The sequence below is a fragment of the Hemicordylus capensis genome, chromosome 3 (genome assembly GCF_027244095.1).
Source record: "Hemicordylus capensis ecotype Gifberg chromosome 3, rHemCap1.1.pri, whole genome shotgun sequence".
NCBI classification, from domain to species: domain Eukaryota; kingdom Metazoa; phylum Chordata; class Lepidosauria; order Squamata; family Cordylidae; genus Hemicordylus; species Hemicordylus capensis.
In genome coordinates this window covers 249,429,169-249,451,558 of record NC_069659.1, presented here as the reverse complement: position 1 = coordinate 249,451,558, position 22,390 = coordinate 249,429,169, and the positions used below count along the sequence as shown (strand labels likewise).

General features: G+C 44.7%; 1 protein-coding gene across 6 annotated transcripts in view; it reads left to right on the top strand.

Annotated features, from left to right (window-relative positions):
• Positions 1–22,390, top strand: part of KNDC1 (kinase non-catalytic C-lobe domain containing 1) — a 125,348-nt gene that overhangs the window by 62,601 nt on the left and 40,357 nt on the right. For all 6 annotated transcript variants that reach the window (XR_008320194.1, XM_053312276.1, XM_053312272.1 and 3 more), the window contains 5 exons: positions 8,118–8,232; positions 12,693–12,764; positions 12,877–12,938; positions 15,029–15,187; positions 15,541–15,618. Coding sequence is in view for 5 of the 6 variants with exons in the window: in XM_053312276.1 (XP_053168251.1) it covers positions 8,118–8,232; positions 12,693–12,764; positions 12,877–12,938; positions 15,029–15,187; positions 15,541–15,618 (486 nt within the window). In the remaining variant the exon portion in view is untranslated. The remainder of the gene's footprint in view (positions 1–8,117; positions 8,233–12,692; positions 12,765–12,876; positions 12,939–15,028; positions 15,188–15,540; positions 15,619–22,390) is intronic.

The following is a 22,390-nucleotide window of genomic DNA, read 5'->3' as shown; positions in this document are numbered from 1 at the left end:
GCCCGGGGGCCGCATGTGGCCCACGAGGCCTTTTTTCCTGGCCCCCAGGGCTATTTCCCCTTCCTCCCCCTGCTGTTTTAACCCCCCCCCCTAAATTCCAGCTGCTCTGCGGCTGAGGAGATGGCCGCGAGAGGGCGGGTGTTCTTCCTTACCCTCTCCCACGGCAGCAGCGGCGCACAGCAGCAGAAATCAGAACGACACTTGGGCCTGCCATTTGGCCCGGCGTTGCTTCCCAACTGCGAGGTGCGCCTGCGCAGTTAAGTCTCTTAACTGTGCAGGCGTGCCTCGCAGTTTGAAAGCAATGCCTGGCCAAATAACAGGCCCGAGCGTCACTCTGAATTCTGTCGCCGTGCGCCTCCGCCGTGGGGGAGGGTAGGGAAGGACCCCCGCAGCCATCTCCTCGGCCGCATGGCAGCTGGAATGGGGGGGGGGGTTTAAGCAGCAGAGGGAGGGAGGGGAAATAGCCTCGGGGGCATCTCCTCAGCTGCGCGGTGACTGGAATGGGGGGCAGCAGCGGCGGTGAGGTAGGAGGCGGCGGTGGATAGTGGCCCCACGAGGGAGTCCAGTGGCGGGGACGGGCAAAAATGGCAGGGACGGAGGGAGTCCAGCGGGGAGAGAAAGTGTCACCGGGGGATGGGAAGGGAAAGCTGTTAGTGGTGGGAGGAGAACGGGAACCTCCGGAATAACGGGAAATGGACTCTCTCTCACCAAGATTGCTCCATTCATTCTCTCTCTCTCTCTCTCTCTCTCTCTCTCTCTCTCTCTCTCCCCCACAAGACTGCTCCATTCTCTCTCTCTCTCTCACTCTCGCCAAGCCTCTTGCTGCATCCTTTCCATCTTTCTTTCCCCTTCTCCCTTCTTTTCCAAAATTATGAGAAGAGCTTCTCATTTTTTTTTCCCTTAAAAGTGTTCCATGTTATGTGTGATGATTTGGCAGAGGTGGAAAGGAAGAACAATACATTTTATTATGTATTTTGTATAGATTGTATAATATTTATATTATTAGAATGAATTTTAATTCAACTTATTTCATATGAATTTAATCAATCTTGGCCTGCCAGAACATCAAAAGTTAAATATTGATTAAATTCATTTTAATAAATCATGCTGGAGGAAGAGTCGCCACGAATCCGACCGAACACGGGCTAGAGCCCATTTTAGGGACTATGCCGTGGCGGTGGGGGCAGCGAAGAAATGCTTTTTCTCTGCCTCCATTGCGTCTGCTCAGTGCAGACAAAAAGAGCTGTTTTGTGTGGTAAAAACCTTGCTCCACACATCCCCCCAGACAATGGGGGAGGAGTCATCTACAGCTCTTTGTGATCGGTTTGCCTGTCGCTTTGCAGATAAAGTTGCTAGCATCCGTGCTGACCTGGACTCCAGAGTTTTGGCAGTTCCGGCAGACATGCCTCTGGTACCATCTGGTCCCGTTGTTTTGGATTCTTTTCGGTTGGTGCAGCCTGAGGATGTGGGCAAGATCCTGGGCAGTGTGCGGGTGACTTCATGCACTCTTGACCCTTGCCCTTCATGGCTAATAAAAGCTGCCAGGGAGGGGACGGGCAGATGGTTGGAGGTGATTGTTAATGCTTTATTAAGGGAGGGCAGGATGCCATCGTGCCTCAAGGAGGAGGTGGTAAGACCACTATTAAAAAATCCCTCCCTTGATCCCTCCAACCTGGACAACTATAGACCTGTGTCTAACCTTCCCTTTCTGGGCAAGGTGATGGAGCGTGTGGTGGCGTCCCAGCTGCAGAGGGTCTTGGATGATACGGATTATCTGGACCCTTTTCAATCTGGCTTCCGCCCCGGGTATGGGACTGAGACTGCCTTGGTCGCTCTAGTGGATGACCTGCGCCAGGAACTAGACAGGGGGAGTGCGTCCCTGTTGGTTCTGCTGGACCTCTTGGCGGCGTTCGATACCATCGACCATGGTATCCTTCTAGGCTGCCTCTCGAGTATGGGAATTGGAGGCACTGCGTTGCAGTGGTTCCGGTTCTTTCTTGGGGGGAGAGTCCAGAAGGTGGTGCTGGGGGACTACTGCTCGGCCCTGTGGCCGTTGCCCTGTGGGGTCCCGCAGGGATTGGTCTTGTCCCCCATGCTGTTTACCATTTACATGAAGCCACTGGGAGAGGTCATCCGGGGACTTGGACTGAGTTGTCAGCAATATGCGGATGACACTCAGCTCTATCTCTCCTTGTCATCTGATCCTAGGGAGGCGGTGGATGTCCTGAATCGGGGGCTGGAGGCCGTGATGGGTTGGATGTGGGCTAACAAACTGAAATTGAATCCGGATAAGACGGAGGTACTGTTGGTCAATAGGAGAGCCAATCGGGATGAGGTGATTCTACCGGTTCTGGATGGGGTTGCACTCCCCTTGAAGGAGCAAGTACGCAGCTTGGGGGTACTACTGGACCCGGCTCTGCTTTTGGAAGCTCAGGTGGAGATGGTGGCCAGGGGTGCCTTTGCACGGCTTCGGCTGGTGCGCCAGCTGCGTCCCTTTCTCGAGAAGGCAGATCTGGCCACGGTTACCCACTCCTTAGTCACGTCGCAGCTGGATTACTGTAACGTGCTCTACGTGGGGCTGCCCTTGAAGAATATCCGGAAACTGCAGCTAGTGCAAAACGCGGCAGCGAGGGTTTTATCCGGAGCTGCCCGTTGGGAATATATCACCCCCATTTTGAAAGAGCTGCACTGGCTGCCGGTTCATTTCCGGGTCCAATTCAAGGTGCTGGTTTTGACCTTTAAAGCCCTAAACGATTTGGGCCCGAGGTATTTGAGGGACCGCCTGCTCCCAAGGGTTGCTGCCCGCCTGACGAGGACATCTGAGGGGGCCCTGCTCCGGGTGCCGACAATGAGGGAGGCCAGGCTGTCGTGCACTCGGGACAGGGCCTTCTCTGTTGCTGCTCCTAGACTCTGGAATGCTCTCCCAGTGGCCATTCGTTCCTCGGACTCCATCACGGCTTTTAGAAAGCTTGTAAAGACTTGTCTTTTTACCCAGGCTTTTACATAATTTTACTGCGGCTTCTGTGTGTTTTTATCTGTTGTATTGTTTTTATATGTTTTTAGCTTGATGTTTTTAATTGCTTTTTTATTGTATGTTTTAATTTTTGTAAACCGCCTTGGGGTTGTGTTTTTAATGAAAGGCGGTATAGAAATGTAAAAATAAATAAATAAATAAAATTTTAATTCATTTCATTTTAATTTGGTTGGTTGGTTGATTGGTATTAAGTGTTACTCTAATAATCAGCACCCTAAGAATTGACCTCAGCTCCCATGAACCAAGTCACGGTTGGTTTCGGCTCACCAGGTCATTTGAGTTGTGCAGGCTTGCTGTATAGTGTCCCAGAGCACTCCTGAAAGACCCGTCCCCAGTGCTAATGCACCAGAAAGCCTCACCCTCCCTGTGCTCTTCACAGGATTTTGGCATTTGTCTGAAGAGCCAAATGCCTTAAGCATGATGGTGGGCATTTCCATGACCTCAAGGCTGGGGCATCCCAGGCTTATGATCACAGATATACCCACCATCATACTTATGGCATTTGCCTCTTCAGACAAATGCCAAAATATTGTGAAGAGCACAAGAAGGGTGAGGCTTCCCCGAGTGTTAGCTCCAGGGACAGAACCTCTGGGCGCTCTCTAGAATGTTGTACATGAACACAGTGTTCCATTCCCTCAGGCTGAATGGGACTTGTGTCTTCCATAAATTGTGAATTCCATTTACCACCAACATGACCTTAAAGATAACTGCAACTTAAATAGACCAGCTTTTCTAATCTTGCTCTTTCTGCTTTTGAAAAAATCTGGAAAAATTCTGTTCAATCCATTCAAAACACCACAGCCCAGTATGTCCACTTTGCAAAACTGCCCTCCAGCACTTGACAAGCTGAGGAGATTACCCCAGTTTATCCAAGTGAGCAGGAGTTTTTGCATTCTCTTGAATACCAGAAATGGCTTTGAGGATGCAATGCTTGTGTGTGCAGCACTGGCATTTCTCAATCCAGGAGAAATGGTGAACCTTGTAGAGAGCTCAGTGTGATTATCAAAATTCGGGTTTTTCAATTTTCTTTTGTCCCAGAAAGAATACTTACATGCGCGCGCTCTCTCTCCCTCTCTCTCTCTCTCTCTCTCTCTCTCTCTCTCTCTCTCTCTCTCTCTCTCTCTATATATATATATATATAATTGGTATCTGTCTTCATTAATTTTCATAATTTTGCTCCCTTCGTCCTCTGCTTTCCTCCAGATTTGCATTGCCAGTACTGGCTGCTTTAAAACAGTCTAAACTGGCTTTTTTTCTTTGCAATTCACAAATAAACACTTTGTCAATTCAAGTGTGAGTGGAAATCTTTTTTCTCTAACCTACTTAATTCTAGTCTTGGTGTCTCATCTCTTTTCATGCAGTTGTTATGGCTTTTACACTGGGAAGCTACAGCTTGTGAATGCACTTATCTGTTGCTTTGTGCTGGTCCCTTAGACCTTTAAACTGTGACAGAAGTGAAAACCATGTCAGATAATATATTTACACTGTGGGGGAAATATACCATTGTCAGATGATATCAAATTTTTTTGGTCCTACTTGTTAGGAGATGGATGCAGCTTTCATGGTGGGCTCTATACAAAGTGTTTTATTCTCAGCAAATAACAGTTAAACCGTTATTTTGCCTGGGACACTGCAGCATTCTGGGAGTGGTTTAACAAAAACATTCTTTATGCCAGCAATAGATATTTCATTAGTATGGGTGACATAATTGTATTTGCTTTCCTGTATCATTTTATTTCTGTATTTATTTAAGGCTGCTGAAATCCCCATTATTCCCAATGGGGAAAAGCTTAAACTTCAGAAATCATTTTAAAATCACCCTATTGCCCAATTTCTTTGGAATTTGGTTGGTAGCTTCCAACCATTGGGCACTACCACTCACCCCACTCTTTTGCCCCCGGGACCCCTCTTTTTGCCCTGAATAGATTTGAATTTGGAAAATTCAGGTACAAATCGGATCTGGGGTGATTTGGTGGGAGGAGATTTGGACCCAAAACAAATTGGGGGTGATTCAATTCAGGTACAAATGGAAACAAAAAAATCAATTCATGCACATCCCTATCTCACACCATCCTTCAAAACAGAAATTTAGTGGTTTTTGCCTTCTCTTCTGCCCTTTTCTAGAATATTTCATGTGCATTTATTTACTTGTAAGACTAAAGTGCATAGTCTAGTGTTAGACCTGTTTGAAAATGTTTTCCCATTTCAGATTCTCTCAGTCTGTGGTAGTCTTTCACTTGACTGAATTTGAAGCTTATAAAAGCTATTCTAGTTTTCAAGTAGTTCTGAGCAAAAGCTTTAGGAATGCCTAAGAGGTACCTGAGAAGCAGTGCTCTTTAAACTGTGATGCTACCGTATTTGTATCTCTGCCAGTGAAAGATTTTATGATGGCATCAAGGCTTTGTTAGCCATTTAAGGGAGTATTTTGTATCAAACAAGGTATCTCAATATTTGTACATGAAAAGTTGTCTTACACTGCATTAGATCATTGGTCTATCTAGTGTAGTACTATCTGTTTTTACTGTTAATAAGGGCTCTCAAGAGTTTGTAACTTTCTAAGATCCTTAATAAGAGATACCTAGGACTGAAACTAGAGCCTTGTACATTCAAATCATGTATCTTTCAATGACCAAAACTCCCTTATGCTGTGCTCTTGTATCCTTTTTTACTTTATTATTGGTATTTGTGTTCTAAATGTCTTGCACTGTGGATGTACTCATAGGGGGGAAATACTGTAAAATATAAACCTTTTAGCTAAGATTTACTGGCTGACCTCGAGAGCAACCTTCCAGTTGTGGAGAAGAAATATATGCTGGCATGAGCAAGAGCTTACCCACTACCACTCTGGCCATGCAGCCTCAGACACGCAAGAGAGGGGAGTGAATGTTGATGATTCACTCTGGTAGTGCCCTGTGCCACTTGAAAATGTGTCCCTGAGAGCTCCACGATTCTTGAGGACATATTATTGCATGAGTCTTGGACTCAGGGCCAGGGCACTCCCAGAGCCAGAGCAAATAGTCAGAATTCTCTCCTCCCACTTACGTGCCCAAGGACCCAGCACAAATAGGAAAGTTTTCCCTCACACCAGCACATCTTCCTTTTCCATCACCGGAAAGATGATTTGGATGGCAGCCACCATTTATAATAATATTATAATAAAATAGCAAAGGTACTTTTAAAAAAAACTCCACAGGAACTACATGCTTTAAACAGGTAATTTGAAACTGCTCATTCAGCTGCTCATTTTTTTGTCTTTTTGTAATCAAATGAACAGATACAATTTATCGGCTTACGTATAAAAAGATACCTCAGTAGTGTCAGGGAGAAGAATTCTGTACCTGCCTTAGGATTACAAAGATGCGGAAAATGTTGGATAACTTTATCTCTGGTACGACAGGAAAGATTTTTGTTGATCCCACTCTATGATAGAAATTGCAGTGCCATGTAATTGGTTTGGCCTGCTTTCTGTTACCCTAAATCTCAAAGCCTGCTTTAACAGAACCTTTGTATGTGCAAGCCTTAACAGAAGCTTTGTATATATTAATGCATATTGAATGCAATAAGCTTTTAAAAACTAAGTTACAAACTCAGCCATCTTTTCATAATCTTTCTGTTGCTAACTCGCATCACTTCAGACAAGAGGGTCAAATGTTTAAGTGCTTCCTCAAATGTGTGTGTGTTTGTGCGTGTATTCCCTGTACACACAAAGCAAACATACTGGAAGAAGGAAATAACCTTTTTATTTATTTTATTTATTTAAAATATTTATACCACGTCCCTCCAGTGCACCATTGCTCACAAAATTAATAAAACAGCAGCTCACAAAATTAATAAAACAGGGAAAACAATATAACAAATGTAAAATGAATAAGATTAATAGAAATTAACAACAGGATCCAGTTAAAATCAAATATAAAAGTTAACCTTTTCCCTAACATGGTAGATTTGTTACATTCAGGAAGTTCTGCTCACAAAGGAGCACTTAACATTCAATCTCCAACGTGATGTTTACAGTCCAGCAATATATACTGTTATGAGAATACAGTTTGGTGGTTTGTTCTGTAAAGTAGAAGTATGACTCATATTTTGGTAGAGCAAAAAGTTAATATTCTACTGACTCCACTAGTAATGTTTTTTATATTTTTGATATTTGCTTGTTTCACAGGAGCATTCTCAGTGGCAATGAAACCTTTAAAGTAAGATGTACAAAGCACAGTTGCCAAGGTAGATCAGGTTTTAGAGCTTGCAGCTTAGAGATGACAGATATAGCTGAAGAGACTCCGACATGGGACAGAAAACAGATCTAAGGTTTTAAGGACAAAAATAGCCCCCACTTCTGATTGTTGCAAAATTTGATTTGAATGTAATCATATGTAATAAGTTTAGGACCTTTTAAAATGTTGCTCTATTGGGGGGATTTAAGTTGGATGTAACAATTGCTAGTGACATTAATCAAAGCCCTTATCAATGCGCAGATTGTGTAGTTGGACATTTCCTCAGGTTTCCTTAGCTTTCCGACCCTGCTGGTTGGAAGCAGTGGCAGACCTCTGATTTGCCACAGTTTTGTTTTGTTTTTTAATGGAGCCACAGATGACATGACTAGGATTCAGTACTATTTATAGAGTGGTTCAAGGAAGAAAAGGTGCCCAAGGAGTAATTTCTTCCCTTAAGCAGGTCTGAACACATTTTGTTAACTGAGTTGAGATCTCAGCAATAAATTATAGGTTTCCCCCAAGTATTTGTACAGTACGTCTTCATTATTTTCAGTTATGTCCTGAGAAAAAATATTGCTTTGTTCACTAGTGGAAGGAATGAAAGTCGTGACAATTTTTAGTGTGTGGGTTTCATAGCAAACCATGAAGCACTGCACAAGATCTAAAGAAACTGTGGGCAGGGAAAACCGTATTTCTGCAGTGAGAAACTCCGGGTTACCATCAAGCTGAAGGAAGACCAGCACACATGTGCAACTATTGCCAGTGGTTTACATACTTATGTACACAATTAAACTACTGTACTTTGTGGTAGTGAAATGCAGAGGGAAGTGCTTTGTATGCCTTAACTGACTTTAACATTTTGTTTTCAGTGGGTTTTTCTGAAGCATCTCTTAGCACAGTATGGTAAACCATTGAAAGACTATGAGCTCTGGGCTTTATGTTATGAATGTTTGCTTACTCTGGAGACTTATACAGATTACCCAGGTAGGATCTTCATTCCTTTCATTTCAATTAAAATATTAACTTATCTTCGTTCTAAGGACATGCTTTTTCCTTGTCTGGGGCCACGAGAGGCAAAGAGCAGATTAGCATACGTTTATGCACATGCACACCCACCCACACCCAAATATCTGGGTTGGGGAAAGGAGAGTAAGAAGGCTCCATCCATAGTGGGATGACACATCGTGTGAGACTGTTTCTAATTCATTTTAACCTTGGATGTGTTAATATTGCTATATCCCAAGTATCACTTGCCACATATTTATTTATTTGTTACATTTATATCCCTCTCTTCCTGAAAGGCTCAGAGCGGCTTAAAGTATTCTTTAGAATTAATAATTCTGGCCCAAAAGGGCTCACCATCTTTTTTTAAAAACAATCAAACGAAAGTTTTGGTGGGGGGGGGGGAGTTGTGGGGGTGGGCATGTCCAGAAGGTTTTTGGTCTTTCTCAGGCCAAGGGAGAGGCCTCGCTGCCTGCTTCGCCCTCTGCTGCAACCTAATAACAATGGCTGTGGAGGAGGACTTGGTTCTTCACAGAGAGGAGGGGCCAGATGACAACTGATCCTCCTCAGGCCAATGGAAAGCCTTGCTGCTTGTCTCACTCTTGCTGCATACACTGGTGAGAACCAAGGTACACACTAGTCATTAAAGTGCACTTGTCTGGGGCCATGGGCAGTGTTCTTTCTAACAGTCTGATGAACAGCATTCCCAGCTGTTGTTGACTTCAACTCCCATAATCCCCAAGCAAAAGCCATTGCAGTTGGGGATTCTGGGAGTTGTAGTCAACATCTGGTAATCACTGTTAGAGGGGACATTGGCTGTGTGGGAGAAAGAGCAGATTAGTGCATGTGAAGTTCACACTCACCTCCCACTGTAAACTGTACCCAGCATGCTATAGTGTGAGCATGTATGCACACGCGCATACACTTTAGAACTGTATGGGGAGGGGAAAGGAGAATAAGAGGGCTCCATTATGTAAGATCATAAGAAGAGCCTTGCTGGATCATGCCAAAGGCTTACCTAGTCCAGCATCCTGTCCTACAGTGGCCAACCAGATGCTGCTGGGAAGCCCACAACTAAGAGATGTAAGCAAGCCCCCCTCCTGTCATTGTTCCCCTGCAACTGCTATTCAGAAACATCCTGCCTCTAACTTAGAGATCGCTTATAGCCATTAAGACTCATAGCTATTGACAGACAGGTTATAATAGTCTTGATGGCTATAGACTAATGCCAGTTCTGCTACTCCTATGGTGATCCCCTCCCAGAGATACAGTGGGATAATGGATTGTATCTCTAATGTATTTTAACTTTGGATGAATTTAATATGGCTCTGTTAATAACAATATCAATAAATTAATATATTAAATTACTAATACAAACTATACAAACTATAATATAATAGTTATTCTTTTTCTATGCAAACTGCTTTTAAGAACTTTTCTGTTGAAAAGCAATCTATAACGTGAATCCAAGAAAAGGTTTTTTCCAAGTTGTTTATTGTTTGAATTTGGAAAGTTGTCTTAAATTCAGAGTTTTCTTCCTTTGGTTAAATATAGGTATAGTCTATATTTAACCTGCATTTTTTTAAAGGGGACCATCTTAAATTCAGAGACATCTTCTATTTTAGTAAATATGGTAATAGTGGCTGACATATGACAACCCAAATTTGCACATTAGCAGAATCTACTGGGACAAACAGGGACGCCTGGCACAACTCCTCCAGCCTTCCTGCATGCATGCTGTTGCACCAGAGGGCTAATAATTCTGAGTGCTGCTTGTGCTCCAGAAGTACTCTGTAAGGGAAGAAAAGTGTCACTCGCTGATGTGTTTCCGATCTTCCAGAGCATAAACAGCACTTGGAAGTATTAGCCAACAGGACTATGCACCAGGATTTGTGCAAGAAGGATTCCCAATGTCTCCCTATAGACCCTCCCTATGCATGTAATTAAGTTGTCAGGATGTCAGCAACTAACAATAAATATATCCCAAGTACCACTTGCCACATACACTGGTGAGAACCAAGACACACTCACTAGTCATGAAATATTTCCCCCATATAAACTCAGCCTTGTGTATAAGAACACTAGTGTGCTGTGATGGTTAGAATATAGCACTTACATTTATATACCGCTCTATAGCCGGAGCTCTCTAAGCGGTTTACAATGATTTAGCATATTGCCCCCAATGTTCTGGGTACTCATTTTACCGACCTTGGAAGGATGGAAGGCTGAGAATATAGGACTTGGACAAGGAGGCATGGTTTCAAATCCCCCTCTATCAAGATGTTCACTGGGGCAGTTGCTGTCTCTTGGCCCAACCTACCTCATAGGGTTGTTCTGAGGATAAAATGGGGGAGAAGAATAATGTTTTCTCCTGAGCTGCTTCGAGAATGGACGGGATATAAAATGTAATAAATAAATAATCTGCAGGAGTTTCAGTTGGCCCAACCTACCTCATAGGGTTCTTCTGAGGATAACATGGGGGAGAAGAACAATGTTTTCTCCTGAGCTGCTTCGAGAATGGATGGGATATTAAACATAATAAATAAATAAAACACTGAAAATCTGCAAGCATTTCAGTTGTTAAGAGTTGGAGTATTCCAGTGCCTTCTTCTTTCCCTTTTTGCATGTCAGTCTATTCCTTATGTCCTCAGGCTAGAATTTTAAAAACTCTGTGTAGTGTATAATGGCATAGAAGCAAATCAATACAGAATGGTTATAAACAAACTGCAAAGTCAATAATTCATTGCTTATCATTTTTATTATGACTATAAAGTCATTTTCTATGAGCTGACACATTTTCCAAAGATAGTATAAAATAAGATCATGGTTTTTAGTGCTCTTACACAGCTACTTTATGCTGAATTTATATGGGAAAATATTTTGTGACTAAAGTGTATCTTATAGACATCAGATACGCTCTAGACATGAAATAACTAGACTGACATAATTTAGGATGTCAGTCTCTTGAATTTGTCTTTGTATTCACAGGTCATGTCAACTATCATCTAAGACAATATTGGTAGATAAAAATTGAGTGTGCAGACTTTGGTAGATGCTCTTGTACACATGCAGAGTTCCTGGCCAACATGGGCTTTCCTCAGCATTTTGTATCAAAATACCATGACTCTAGTACTGTAGTCTTCATTTCCTACCTTTTTTTTCTTCTGAGACATTGAGGTAGACTGTGAGTTGTACTTCAGTTTCTCCCGATGATGTTCAGAGAGTAAATGTACTACATTCTAAGTTGTTTCTTTGGTATTTATATTGAATTCTGTCACTGAGCAGATCAAATATTTGTTTATATTGAAATTTATTTGTTACTCTTTGACTCAAAAGAGACCGCAAAGTGTTGTACAATCATACAGAAAAATACAATAAAAACAGCAGATAAATAGGAAATGTAAAATAAAAACAACTGGATTAAAAGATCCAGGGGAATAACACTAGCCAGCATTAGAGGTCCTTTTGAACAGGGATTCTCAACGTTGGGTCCCCAGATGTTATTAGACTTCAACTCCCATAATCCCCAGCCCCAGTGGCCTTTGGTTGGGGATTATGGGAGCTGAAGGCCAATAACATCTGGGGACCCAATGTTGAGAATCCCTACTTTTGAACATAATGCTCCTCATGTTTCCAGAACATCACAGGAGAGAAGCTATATGGCCTCCTAAGAAGGTCCTGTCCTGTGTACTTGCTGCTCACACTTCAGATGGCAGTTGGAAATGAAGCAGAACTTACTCTGCAGATCTGAATGGGTTGGCAGGATTATGTAGAAATTGGCTCATCGTAGCAAGCTGTACTTTTTAGGATCACGTTGCCAACTGAGTCAATTATCTGATGTACCACATTGTGGATATTTTCCTACAGTGACCAAAAAAAGTAACAGTAGAACAAGGAACTGGTCATTTGAATCTGTCTTAGGCTGGGGCTGCTGACAAATTTGGGTGGGAGAGTAAGAGGATAGCAGGAGGTAAGAATTGGGGGGTGGGGTATGGAGTACATGTCGTAAGGCGCAGACAAGTAACTTGCTGTTTTCAAGCCACCCAGCATGGGCTACATGAATGGCAGCAAGCCCTAAAGGCTCTGACTTGTAGAGGGGCTGCTGAAAGTCTGCTGTCATTCTGTGTAGGGATGGAAGGGGTGCCTCCAGGGTTAAAAGTAGAGTGGAAAGGCCTCATTTGCCAATTTCAGCTTGGTAGGTTGGTCCCCCTCACCCTTCTATAGCTGGATGGCAAGGTGGAGGGGGAAACTGCAAGGGTTGTTCGAGGTCCAAAGCTCAGGTTCAGGTTCAGACAAAACTACCAGCAATGGTAGCTCTCATTCTGCTTGAGGAGTGAATGGAATTTTCAATACAAGGCTAGACATTCCTCCAATCAAAGATTATGCTAGCAGTCCTTGTGTGATCCTGAGCAGCTCTAATACTTTTGTTATCTATTTTTCAGCATACTTGTGTTTAGACTCTGTGTTGATTAGCAGTGATGGAAGTGTTCTCTTTGCTCCACCTGAAAGCAAAGGTAAATGCATGCTATTTATTTTATGATGTTACATTTAATGTTGTTGACCAAGTTTAAAATAAATTTTAAAAAGTTTTAAAAAAAATTTTCTCTGGTTTTCTTTTATCTATAGACTCATATGATATGTTTTATTTGGCTCCTGAGTTGGCAGAAGATGATTCTGTTACTGAAAAGGTATTGTACCGTGATATGAACATGACACATATAGCTTAAATGGAAATACAGTTTTAAAGGGCAGGGAGAATGTTTCATTTTCTGGTCTGCATAGTTGGCTTGGTGACACAATGGCCCCATTATATACTATATCTACAGAGGCTCTTTTCATAGCATGTGTGTACTGTTTATATTAGTAAAGCATTGCATTTTAATCTATGCTATACGAATGCTATAATAATTAATGCTGATATGTCCATTATTGGAAAATTGATTACAAATGAAAAACAGTAGAACAGAACAACCTTGGCTCTGATATCAGACTTCATTTTTTAGTGTTATTGCTGCAATTTGAAGTAAATTTTAAATGGAAAATGCAGATTTTAACATAAAGTTATTTTAAATTCAGAAGGCAAAAATGCAGTCTTTGCATCTTTAAAATATTTTGAATCAAAAGTCGTTCCTTGAATATGCCATTTAAGACAATACTCTGACAGGCCCAATTAATCATCTGGGGAAGGAGCATGGGTGGTATGCATGTCTCGCTCCCCATCCAGTACACCATCATCCAACCCTGTGGTTAGTCCAGATGGTCTTGCAACATGCAGTTTTAAGACTTCTTTAAAGAATTATTAATATTGATTTGTGATTAGACTCTAGTGCTCTGGGTGGTGGTGAGAAATGTGCCCCTGCTGAACTAGGCTGGTCAGAGTGTTGACTTAACTGATCTAAAAATATGTCATGTTGATTTTCTCAGTAATTACGTACTGAGAACATAAGGGCAAGAGATGCATGGGGAGTAGGATTCTCTTCTGTGTTAATATTAGTCACTGGTACAAGTGCTAATTGGGATTTTTCATCCTGGCCAAAGGCTGAAATTATTTTCTAAGGCATGATCAGTATGTGAAATAACTGTGCATTTGAGACTTTAGTACTTTTGGTTACAGGAAGTGTGCAGTTATTCCACATGTACATTTTAGAAAATGTGATAGATTATTCATTAGGATCATAGGAAGCTGCCTTATGCCAAGTCAAACTTCTGGTCCACGTTAACTCAGTATTGTAGACAATGAGAGACATGCATACCACCCATGCTCCTCCCCCAGGTGATTAATTGGGCCTGTCAGAGTATTGTCTTAAATGGCATTTTCAGGGAAAGACTTTTGATTCAAAATATTTTAAAGATGCAAAGACTGCATTTTTGCCTTCTGCATACTGCTCAACTGCTCAACTTCCCCCACCCTCAGCTGTTTTTGGACTATAACTCCCATAATCTCCAGCCACAGTGGCCAATAGCCAGGCATTATGGGAGTTGTAGGCCGAGATCTGCAGGAGGGCCAAAGTTGAGCAACCCTGGTCTACACTGACTAGCAGCAGCTCTCCAAGAGAGGAATCTTTCCCAGCCCTACCTGGAGATTCCAGAAAGTGAACCTGGGACCTTTTGCATGCAAAGCAGATGCTCTACCACTGAGCTATGGCCTCATGCTCATGTTGTGCCATGTGGTATCATTATGAAAGTATCATGGCAGCCTATTGGTACTTTGAGTAAGAAAGAGAATGAGAATTTAATTTTTTCACCTCTTGCACATCCTGGCTGTGCCATTTTACAAACCTTTTGTTTTTATTTGTTTTTAGCTTTAATTTATTGGAAGCTGTGTGCTTCCCTCCTATATGATTTCCACCCAGCAGGACATATCTAGCCAAATTTAAAATGTCTTTTAAAAAGTTGTGTACAGCAGCAAAGCTCTCTCCTTTTTCCATCTGGATGAGTTATTGCTTTCCTGGCACAGAAAAGTCAGTTGTGGAAGTATTCCAACAGTGACTAATATGTGCCTGTGGCATGCTTTAACTGATCATAAGGACCGTAGTTAGACTGTGCTGTTTGTGACCCCAGGTATGTCTAGGGTTTGCTAGGACTCAGCTGCCTGTGCTGATGCTGCCAGGAGTGTCAGCAAATCCATTTGTATTTTGTGCTTTTAGTGAATTCTTGGCCTTGTGTGTCAGTGACCTGCAATGTGCTGGTATAAGTATATGTATTTAAGTTCAGGACACAGTTTGAATGGGAGGTGTCCAGTGACTTCTTTGCTTTTTCACTGTGTCATTTACAACAGGTCTGTATTTACTATATTGCTGCAATTTTGTGGAGAGCAGCAAAATATAATTTTCCACCTGATCACAAACTAGTGTTGCCAAGGAAACTGAAGAATTTTCTTCTGGATATGGCAAGAAAAAAGTCAGAAGACAGGCCATCTCTGGCAGATGCTATTAAGGTGAATTAAATTCAGTATTTTTTTTTTTAAAAGGCTTTCATTCTTGCAAACAATTTTAGTAGCAAAAATGAATCTGACTTTTAAAAAAACAACAAAAACCACAGATTAAATAGTAGGTAATTATACTCTGTTTCTTGCCTTAATGGCCTCTTTGAGAACAAATGTGAAGGGTTGTTTTTTAAAAAACCAATATTGAAATGTAGCAACTTCAGATTAGTTGTAGTAATACAAAGAAAACTTCCTCATTTTAAAATAATTAGAAAAATCATTTCTGGTAATTGAAAGTGTCCATATCCTGCTTCAGGATATGATCATTTGTATGACTAACTGAATATGGTGTTTCATTTTATTAGACATGTGATAGCTATCTGCTTGAACAAGATATAAACAGCAAAGAGATTGTGGCATTTGTAACCAAATCTGCCTTTCAGGTATGTGTTATATAATTCCCCCCCCCCCATTCCTGTGAAGTTGGTTGAACTTTTGTTTAGCTACAGTAATTCTTCTGCTCTCTCCTCTTTTCAGTTCAGCATTTTTAGAACTTGCACAGATTATTTATAGAAATCTTGATGAGATTAGATGAAATAAAACAAAACAACAGAAGAAATAAATGTCATTGGGGTTTCTTCTTTTATTCCATGAATAGACATGTGAACCATTTAATTTTTAGGTACATTTTTTCTTTCTGTTGAAAGCTACTCATAAACTATGTGCTACAGCCACAGTAGTAAAGACTATGGTGCCTATTTTCTACAGAAGCACTAGAACCAGATGTTAATGAACAGTTCACATGTCCTATCTAGAAGTTCATTTCAATTATGATCTACAGAAAAACATTCTTAGTGACAAACCTTTTTGAAATAATGAAGGAAGATTTATTTTAGTATTGTATAATACTGCTGTATTTATTTGGGCCTAGTTTGAGCAAGATTACAAGGGTGTGAAATCTACACATTGTGGTAAATTGTGACTGTTCCACCCACTGGGAGGGGTTGTTCTGTATGCAAATATCCATTTGTTGTAAGTAATAAGAACATAACATAAGAACAGCCCTGCTGGATCAAGCCCAAGGCCTATCTAGTCCAGCATCCTGATTTCCACAGTGGCCCACCACTTGCCTCTGGGAAGCCCACAAATAGGAGTTGAAGGTATGCCCTCTCTCCTGCTGTTGCTCCCCTGCAACTGTTATTCAAAGGCATCTTTCCTCTGAGCCTGGTGGTGGCCTATAGCTGTTAGGACTAGTAGCCATTGATAGAACTGTCCTCTGTCTTTGAAGCCAGCTGCGCACTGAACCAACTGGCCGGCACGGCTTGTTTGCCCTAGACCCCTTTAAGGAGCATGGACGCCACAAGCGGCGCAGAGAGCATGCGCCAATTCAGTCCGTCTCTCGAGAGCAACAAGAGCGAACCTGCTGCAGGGAGCTCCGAGGCCGGGCCACGTGGCCAGGCCTAGGGACCGGCGGCGGCGGCAGGGGCTTTTAAGCCCACCAGCCCATAGCTGCACCCGGTCACCCACAGCCTGGCTCTGCCTGCAGCCTTGACCACAGCCTCGGCGCGGAGGCGCGCCTGTAGGCCAGCCCGACAGTGGCGGCAGGGGCTTTTAAGCCCAACCGCCCATAGCTGCACCTGGTCGCCCACAGTTTGGCTCTGCCTGCAGCCTTGGCTGGTGGCACCAGGGGGCACACAAACTCGGTGCGGATGTGCGCCTGTAGGCCAGCCCGCCTGGACTTCGGGTGGCTGTGTGGCGGCGGCAAGGGCGAGGGTTGGGCTGTTTAGCCTGCCCTCACTGCCTAGCCCTCACGGAGGCAAGGGTTCGGCTTTCAGGCCCACCCGCCCATAGCTGCTCCCGGAAGCGAGGCGGGTGAGCGAGCAGGCTGCTCGGCCTGGCTGGCAGGCGCGCAGCTAAGCCTGCGCGCTGCCTTTGGATCCTGGGATGCAGCCCCTTCGGCTCTTGGACATGGCAGGTTTGAAGTGGGCTGGAGGGGGAGGGCAGGCATGACCGTGTGGCCTTGGGGGGTACTTGAACAGCACCCCCCCATTGGTGGGTTTGGGAAGGCTTTTTCGGCTAGCCTCGGCAAGGTGGTATGCTTCTATCCCCACCCGTTGCTGGGGCGGCGTGGAATTTGCTTAAAAAACAAACAAAAACCATAATGGATTACATAAGTAGAGTTAAATTGTATTAACTACAAGAGAACCGAGGAATAAGTAGCAAGGAACTAATCATTGAGGAGAGCTGGTCTTGTGGTAGCAAGCACGGCTTGTACCCTTGGCTAAGCAGAGCCCACCCTGGTCACATATGAGTGGGAGACTAGAAATGTGGGCGCTGTAAGATATTCCCCTTGGGGGATGGAACTGCTCTGGGAAGAGCAGAAGGTTCCAAGTCCCCCCGCCCCTCCACGGGTATCTCCAAGATAGGACAAGAATTTTAACCCACAGTTGTTTAATTATAGAATAATAACAGCAAAATGGAACTAATAGAATCAATATCTGTATAGGAGATTTAACCTACGAGGTTATCTTAGTAGCATTGTGCTTGGACAGTGCGGAGCTAGATGGATTAATGGTCTGACTCAGTATGAGGCAGCTTCCTAGGTTCCCTCCTTTTGGCCAGTAAACACTTGTTAATCTGAGGCTGGGTATGCGTTCAGAAGCAGAGACTAGCAGTGCAACAAGAGTTTCAGAGTATTTAATGAAATACTCATAAGTTGTGTGCTCAGTGGAGGCGGGGACTGGGCTTTTAAGCGCACCCGTCTGTCCGTACCTGGTGGGGGGGGGGCAGGCGAGTGGCTGGCTTCTCACACTACAAGAGCAGATCCCAAACAAAAGGCACTTGTTTTCAACCTAACTGCCTAGATTATTGATCTTGAAGCCAGCTGGTACCTCATGTGCTGCAGTGTAAAGCATGCCTTGCGTATGCTGGCTGGAGACCCGAGTTCAAATCCCCATTCAGCCTGATGCTTCCTGGGTGACTCTGGGCCAGTCACTTCTCTCTCAGCCTAACCTACTTCACAGGGTTGTTGTGAGTAGAAACTTGCGTATGCAGTACACCGCTCTGGGCTCCTTGGAGGAAGAGCAGGATATAAATGTAATATTAATAATAATTATAATTATAATAATCTGTGCCTGACGTGGTTTAGGCGCGGGATTGCAGGATCAGCTGGCCGGGTTTCTACCCCAGCTGCTGGGCCGGTTGGGGATGGCCAGGCAAGTGGGTGGTGGAGCGTGGCATGCGGTGCGCTGATCCCCACAGCCACCTGTGGGGGCCTATTCCTCTTGCAACACCCCCACCAATGTCACAAGCAGGCGGGCGCCTGCCAAGCCCCATGGCCACCCAGGGAGGACTTCGCCTCCTGCAACATTCCCACCCCAATCAGCAAGATGGCGGCTACCCAGGGATGTCTCGCTCAAGCCGCGCAGCCCAGTTGGGCCGCTGTGCAGCTGGCCAGTTATATCATATTGAGTGGGATATAAGTACATAAATAGATAAATGGAGCCGCTCTGGGAAGAGCAGCAGGTTCCAGGTTCCCTCCCCGGTGAGTGTGAGGAGAGCGGTTCTTGTGATAGCAAGCATTACTTGTCCCCTTAGTTGAGCAGGGTCTGCCCTGGTTGCATATAAAAAGGGGGGACTAGAAGTGACATAAGATACATGAGTAGCTTATCAAAAATATTCCTCTTAGAGGAGGGAGCCACTCTAGGAAGAGCAGAGGGTTTCAAGTTCCCTCACTGGTTTTTTCCAAGATAGGGCTGAGAGAGATTCCTGCCTGCAACCTTGGAGAAGCCGCTGCCAGTCCGTGAGAACAATGCTGAACTAGATAGACCAATGGTCTCACTCAGTATATGGCAGCTTCCTATGTTCATTGAGCCTAATTGCAGATGATGTGTGTGTGTGTGTGTGTGTGTGTGTGTATATATATATATATATATATATATATATATATATATATATAATTAAAAGCAAAACAAAACAGAACATACCACAGTTGAAAAGAGCATTTCAGTGCTCTGTGCTGGACCACAGTGTATTTGATTCTGTGATATTTTCCCGCATTTGGGCAATTTTTATATTCATTTTACAGTGAGAGAATGTAAATGACCATATTTTACTTGTTGTTTGGTAGAATTTTACACTCTCATTTGTACGGAGATCAAATGCTTGGAACAATATTCTTTTCATACTGTGGCAACAAGAGAGTTAACAGCCAGACCTCGGTAACTATCAATTGTTAAATTACTGTTTAATTTCACCCAACAAGCAGCTTGGGATAATATTATTATTGTTGTTAATAATAATAATAATAAATAATGCATGACTGGCAAGCTGAAGGTAACCGGTCTTGGCACTGTAGGTTACTCTCCTCGAGCAGAGGGTTTCAAGTTCTCATGCCGGCATCTTCTGTTTATCCCCCCCCATTCTTCCCTCGAAAACGCCCAGGATACGGGGGGTGATGGGGGCGAGAGCTCCTCAGACTGGCTATCTCCGGGCCAGTCACTTCTCTCTCAGCCGAGCATGCTCCACAGGGTTGGGTTTTCATTCAGAGGAGCCTGAATTGGTAGGGCGCCGCTCTGGGCACCGGGGAAGAAAAGCAGGACGTAGCATAGATAATAATAGTAATTCAGTATAATGCAGCATCATAGGAAAACAACAAACACCTCCAGATCAGCACACTATGGGCTCGACCCTCCGTGGCCAGGTGGGGAACCTAGAGGGTGATATGACCCACCAGTGGCATGCCCTCAGCCCAGTGCTGCTTAGTTACAGACCCTTGGGGTCTGCCAGGTTACTAGCATGACTTCTGGAGCAGCCACGCACATAGAATGGCCGGGACGTGGGTCCCAGCTACATGGGGTGGAACGCCGGCGAGCGTTGAGCACAGATGAGCCTGGGAAGCGGGTCTCAGCTATCTGCGGAGAACACACGGTGGCCTGGGACGCGGGTCTCAGCGATGTGGCCTGGAATGCTGTGGGGCATTGAGCACAATACGGTGGAGGACGCACAGTGGCCTGGAACGCATGTCTCAGCTGTGTGGCTTGGAACGCCAAGGGGCCTGGATCATGTGTCTCAACGATATGGCTTGCACATGTGTCTCATGGATGGTCCTGGGATGCAGGTCTCAGCAATATGGTGGAGAACGCAAAAGAACACACAGTGGCCTGGGATGCGCATCTCAGCAGTGTGGTTTCGAACACAGAATGACCTGGGACGCGGGTCTCAGCGATGTGGCATGGAACACTGATTGGCCTGCAACGCGGGTCTTAGCAGTGTGGTCAAGAGTGCACACAGTGGTCTGGGACGCGGGTCTCAGCCATGTGGCTTGGAACTCGGACTGACCTGGGACGCGGGTCTCAGCAGCGTGGTGGAGAGCACACAGTGGTCTCAGCCATGTGGCATGGAACACTCAATGGCTTGGGACGCAGGTCTCACCTCTGCTATGTGGCATGAATGCGCATTGGTCTGGGACACGGTTCTCAATCCGGTGGCGCAGAACCCAGGCCTGAGACATGGGTCTCAGTGGTGTGGCGGGAGTGCACAAGGGCGTGGGATGCCAGCTATGTGCTGTGAAATGTTTATTGGCTGGGGACGCCAGGCTCAAGGTGCTGCAGCGTGCCGTGCAGTGCCCGAGACCAGTATTCGTTTCTCTCCTCCCTGTGAAGCGGCCTCGTCACAGGCAGCCTGGGCTGCCTTATTCTGAGCTGCCCTTAGCGCTGTAGCGTGCCGTGCAGCCCTTGGGAGTGGTGTGCTCTCCCCCTTGCAGTGGGAGGCCTCTAGGGCCTGGGACATGGGGCTCAAGGCGCAGCAGCGTGCCGTGCAGCACCCGGGAGTGGTATGCTCTTCTCTCCCCTTCACTGTTAAGCGGCCTTCTCACTCTTCTCTTCCCCCCCATTAGAGCGCAAGCTGACCTGGGATGGGGTCCCATTTACGAGGCGTCAAACCTCCTCCATCAAACCATCCCTACCTCCGTGCGGAACTTGCTGGTGTTTACACCTGGGATGGAATGCCTTAGTTAGCTAGCAGGGATTGCATTCACATGGGATGCCACTCCTCAGGGGTTCTTGTCTACCAGTGGGCCACGGGTGGAGGACTTACGGCTGGGATTGGCAATAGGGCTGCGTGGCGTTAACGCCCGCTATGGCAGGTACAGTGCGGAAGGAAGCAACAGCTTATAATTGGTGAGGCACCTTAGGTAAGCGTTTGGCTTCAAGGAGGAGGAGCAGATCCCTTGAGGCTTGGCAGATCAGGGTTGCCGCACAGCCCCTCTTCTCTGAAAAGCGACGTCCTTCCGTATGGCTTGGCAGCATCGGAGGGGCGTCATTAGTAACAGAGACCTGACCTTAGGTCAGCTAGGAAGGTTGGCGCCTGCTTACGGTGCCGCCTGGAGCCAAGGTGCTAACGCCATTATCATCTAGGTCAAGGCAGCCACTCTCACGGCCAGCCTTCTAGGAACCGCACTGTGCTGGGTTGAACGCCAATCCCAGCTGAGCGCCATGTTGGCTTGTAAAGAACTATGTTTCAATAAATGTGGCCCATTTCACCAAATAATCTTGTGTCCGTGTCTCCTTGGGTCTGGGTGCAATGGGACCTTATACACACAAAGTGCAATCTACATAGGCCTGAACTGTCCTCTTAAAATTTCCAGATTTTATGTCTAATATGATATCAAGATTTACACACATTAGTCTTACACATTTAGGCACTGTACAAGTGTTATGTTCAAAATGCGGACCATCTGCAGCCCAGTAGTGGGGCAAGCACTACAACGATGCCGAATGTTTCTATACTGCATTTCAACCAAAGTTCTCAAAGCAGTTTATATAGAAAAATAAATAATATCTAAATAAGATGGTCCCCTGTCCCCAAAGAGCTCACAAACTAAAAAGAAACAAGGCAGATACCAGCAACAGCCACTGGAGGGATGCTGTGCTGGGGTCGGGTAGAGCAAATTTCTCTCCCCTGCTAAATAGAAGAGAATCACCATTTTAAAATGTGTCTCTTTGCTCAGTTAGCAGGGGTTATCTAGTGGGTAGATATGAAGCTACTCCCCTGAAATGTGCAGATTCTACACCCTTTGAGCCTCAACCGTAGTAAAGGGAAAGTGTGCCATTGGGTCGGTGTTGACTCCTGGCAACCACAGAGCCATGTGGTTTTCTTTGGTAGAATACATGAGGGGTATACCATTGCCATCTGCTGCACAGTATGCGATGATAC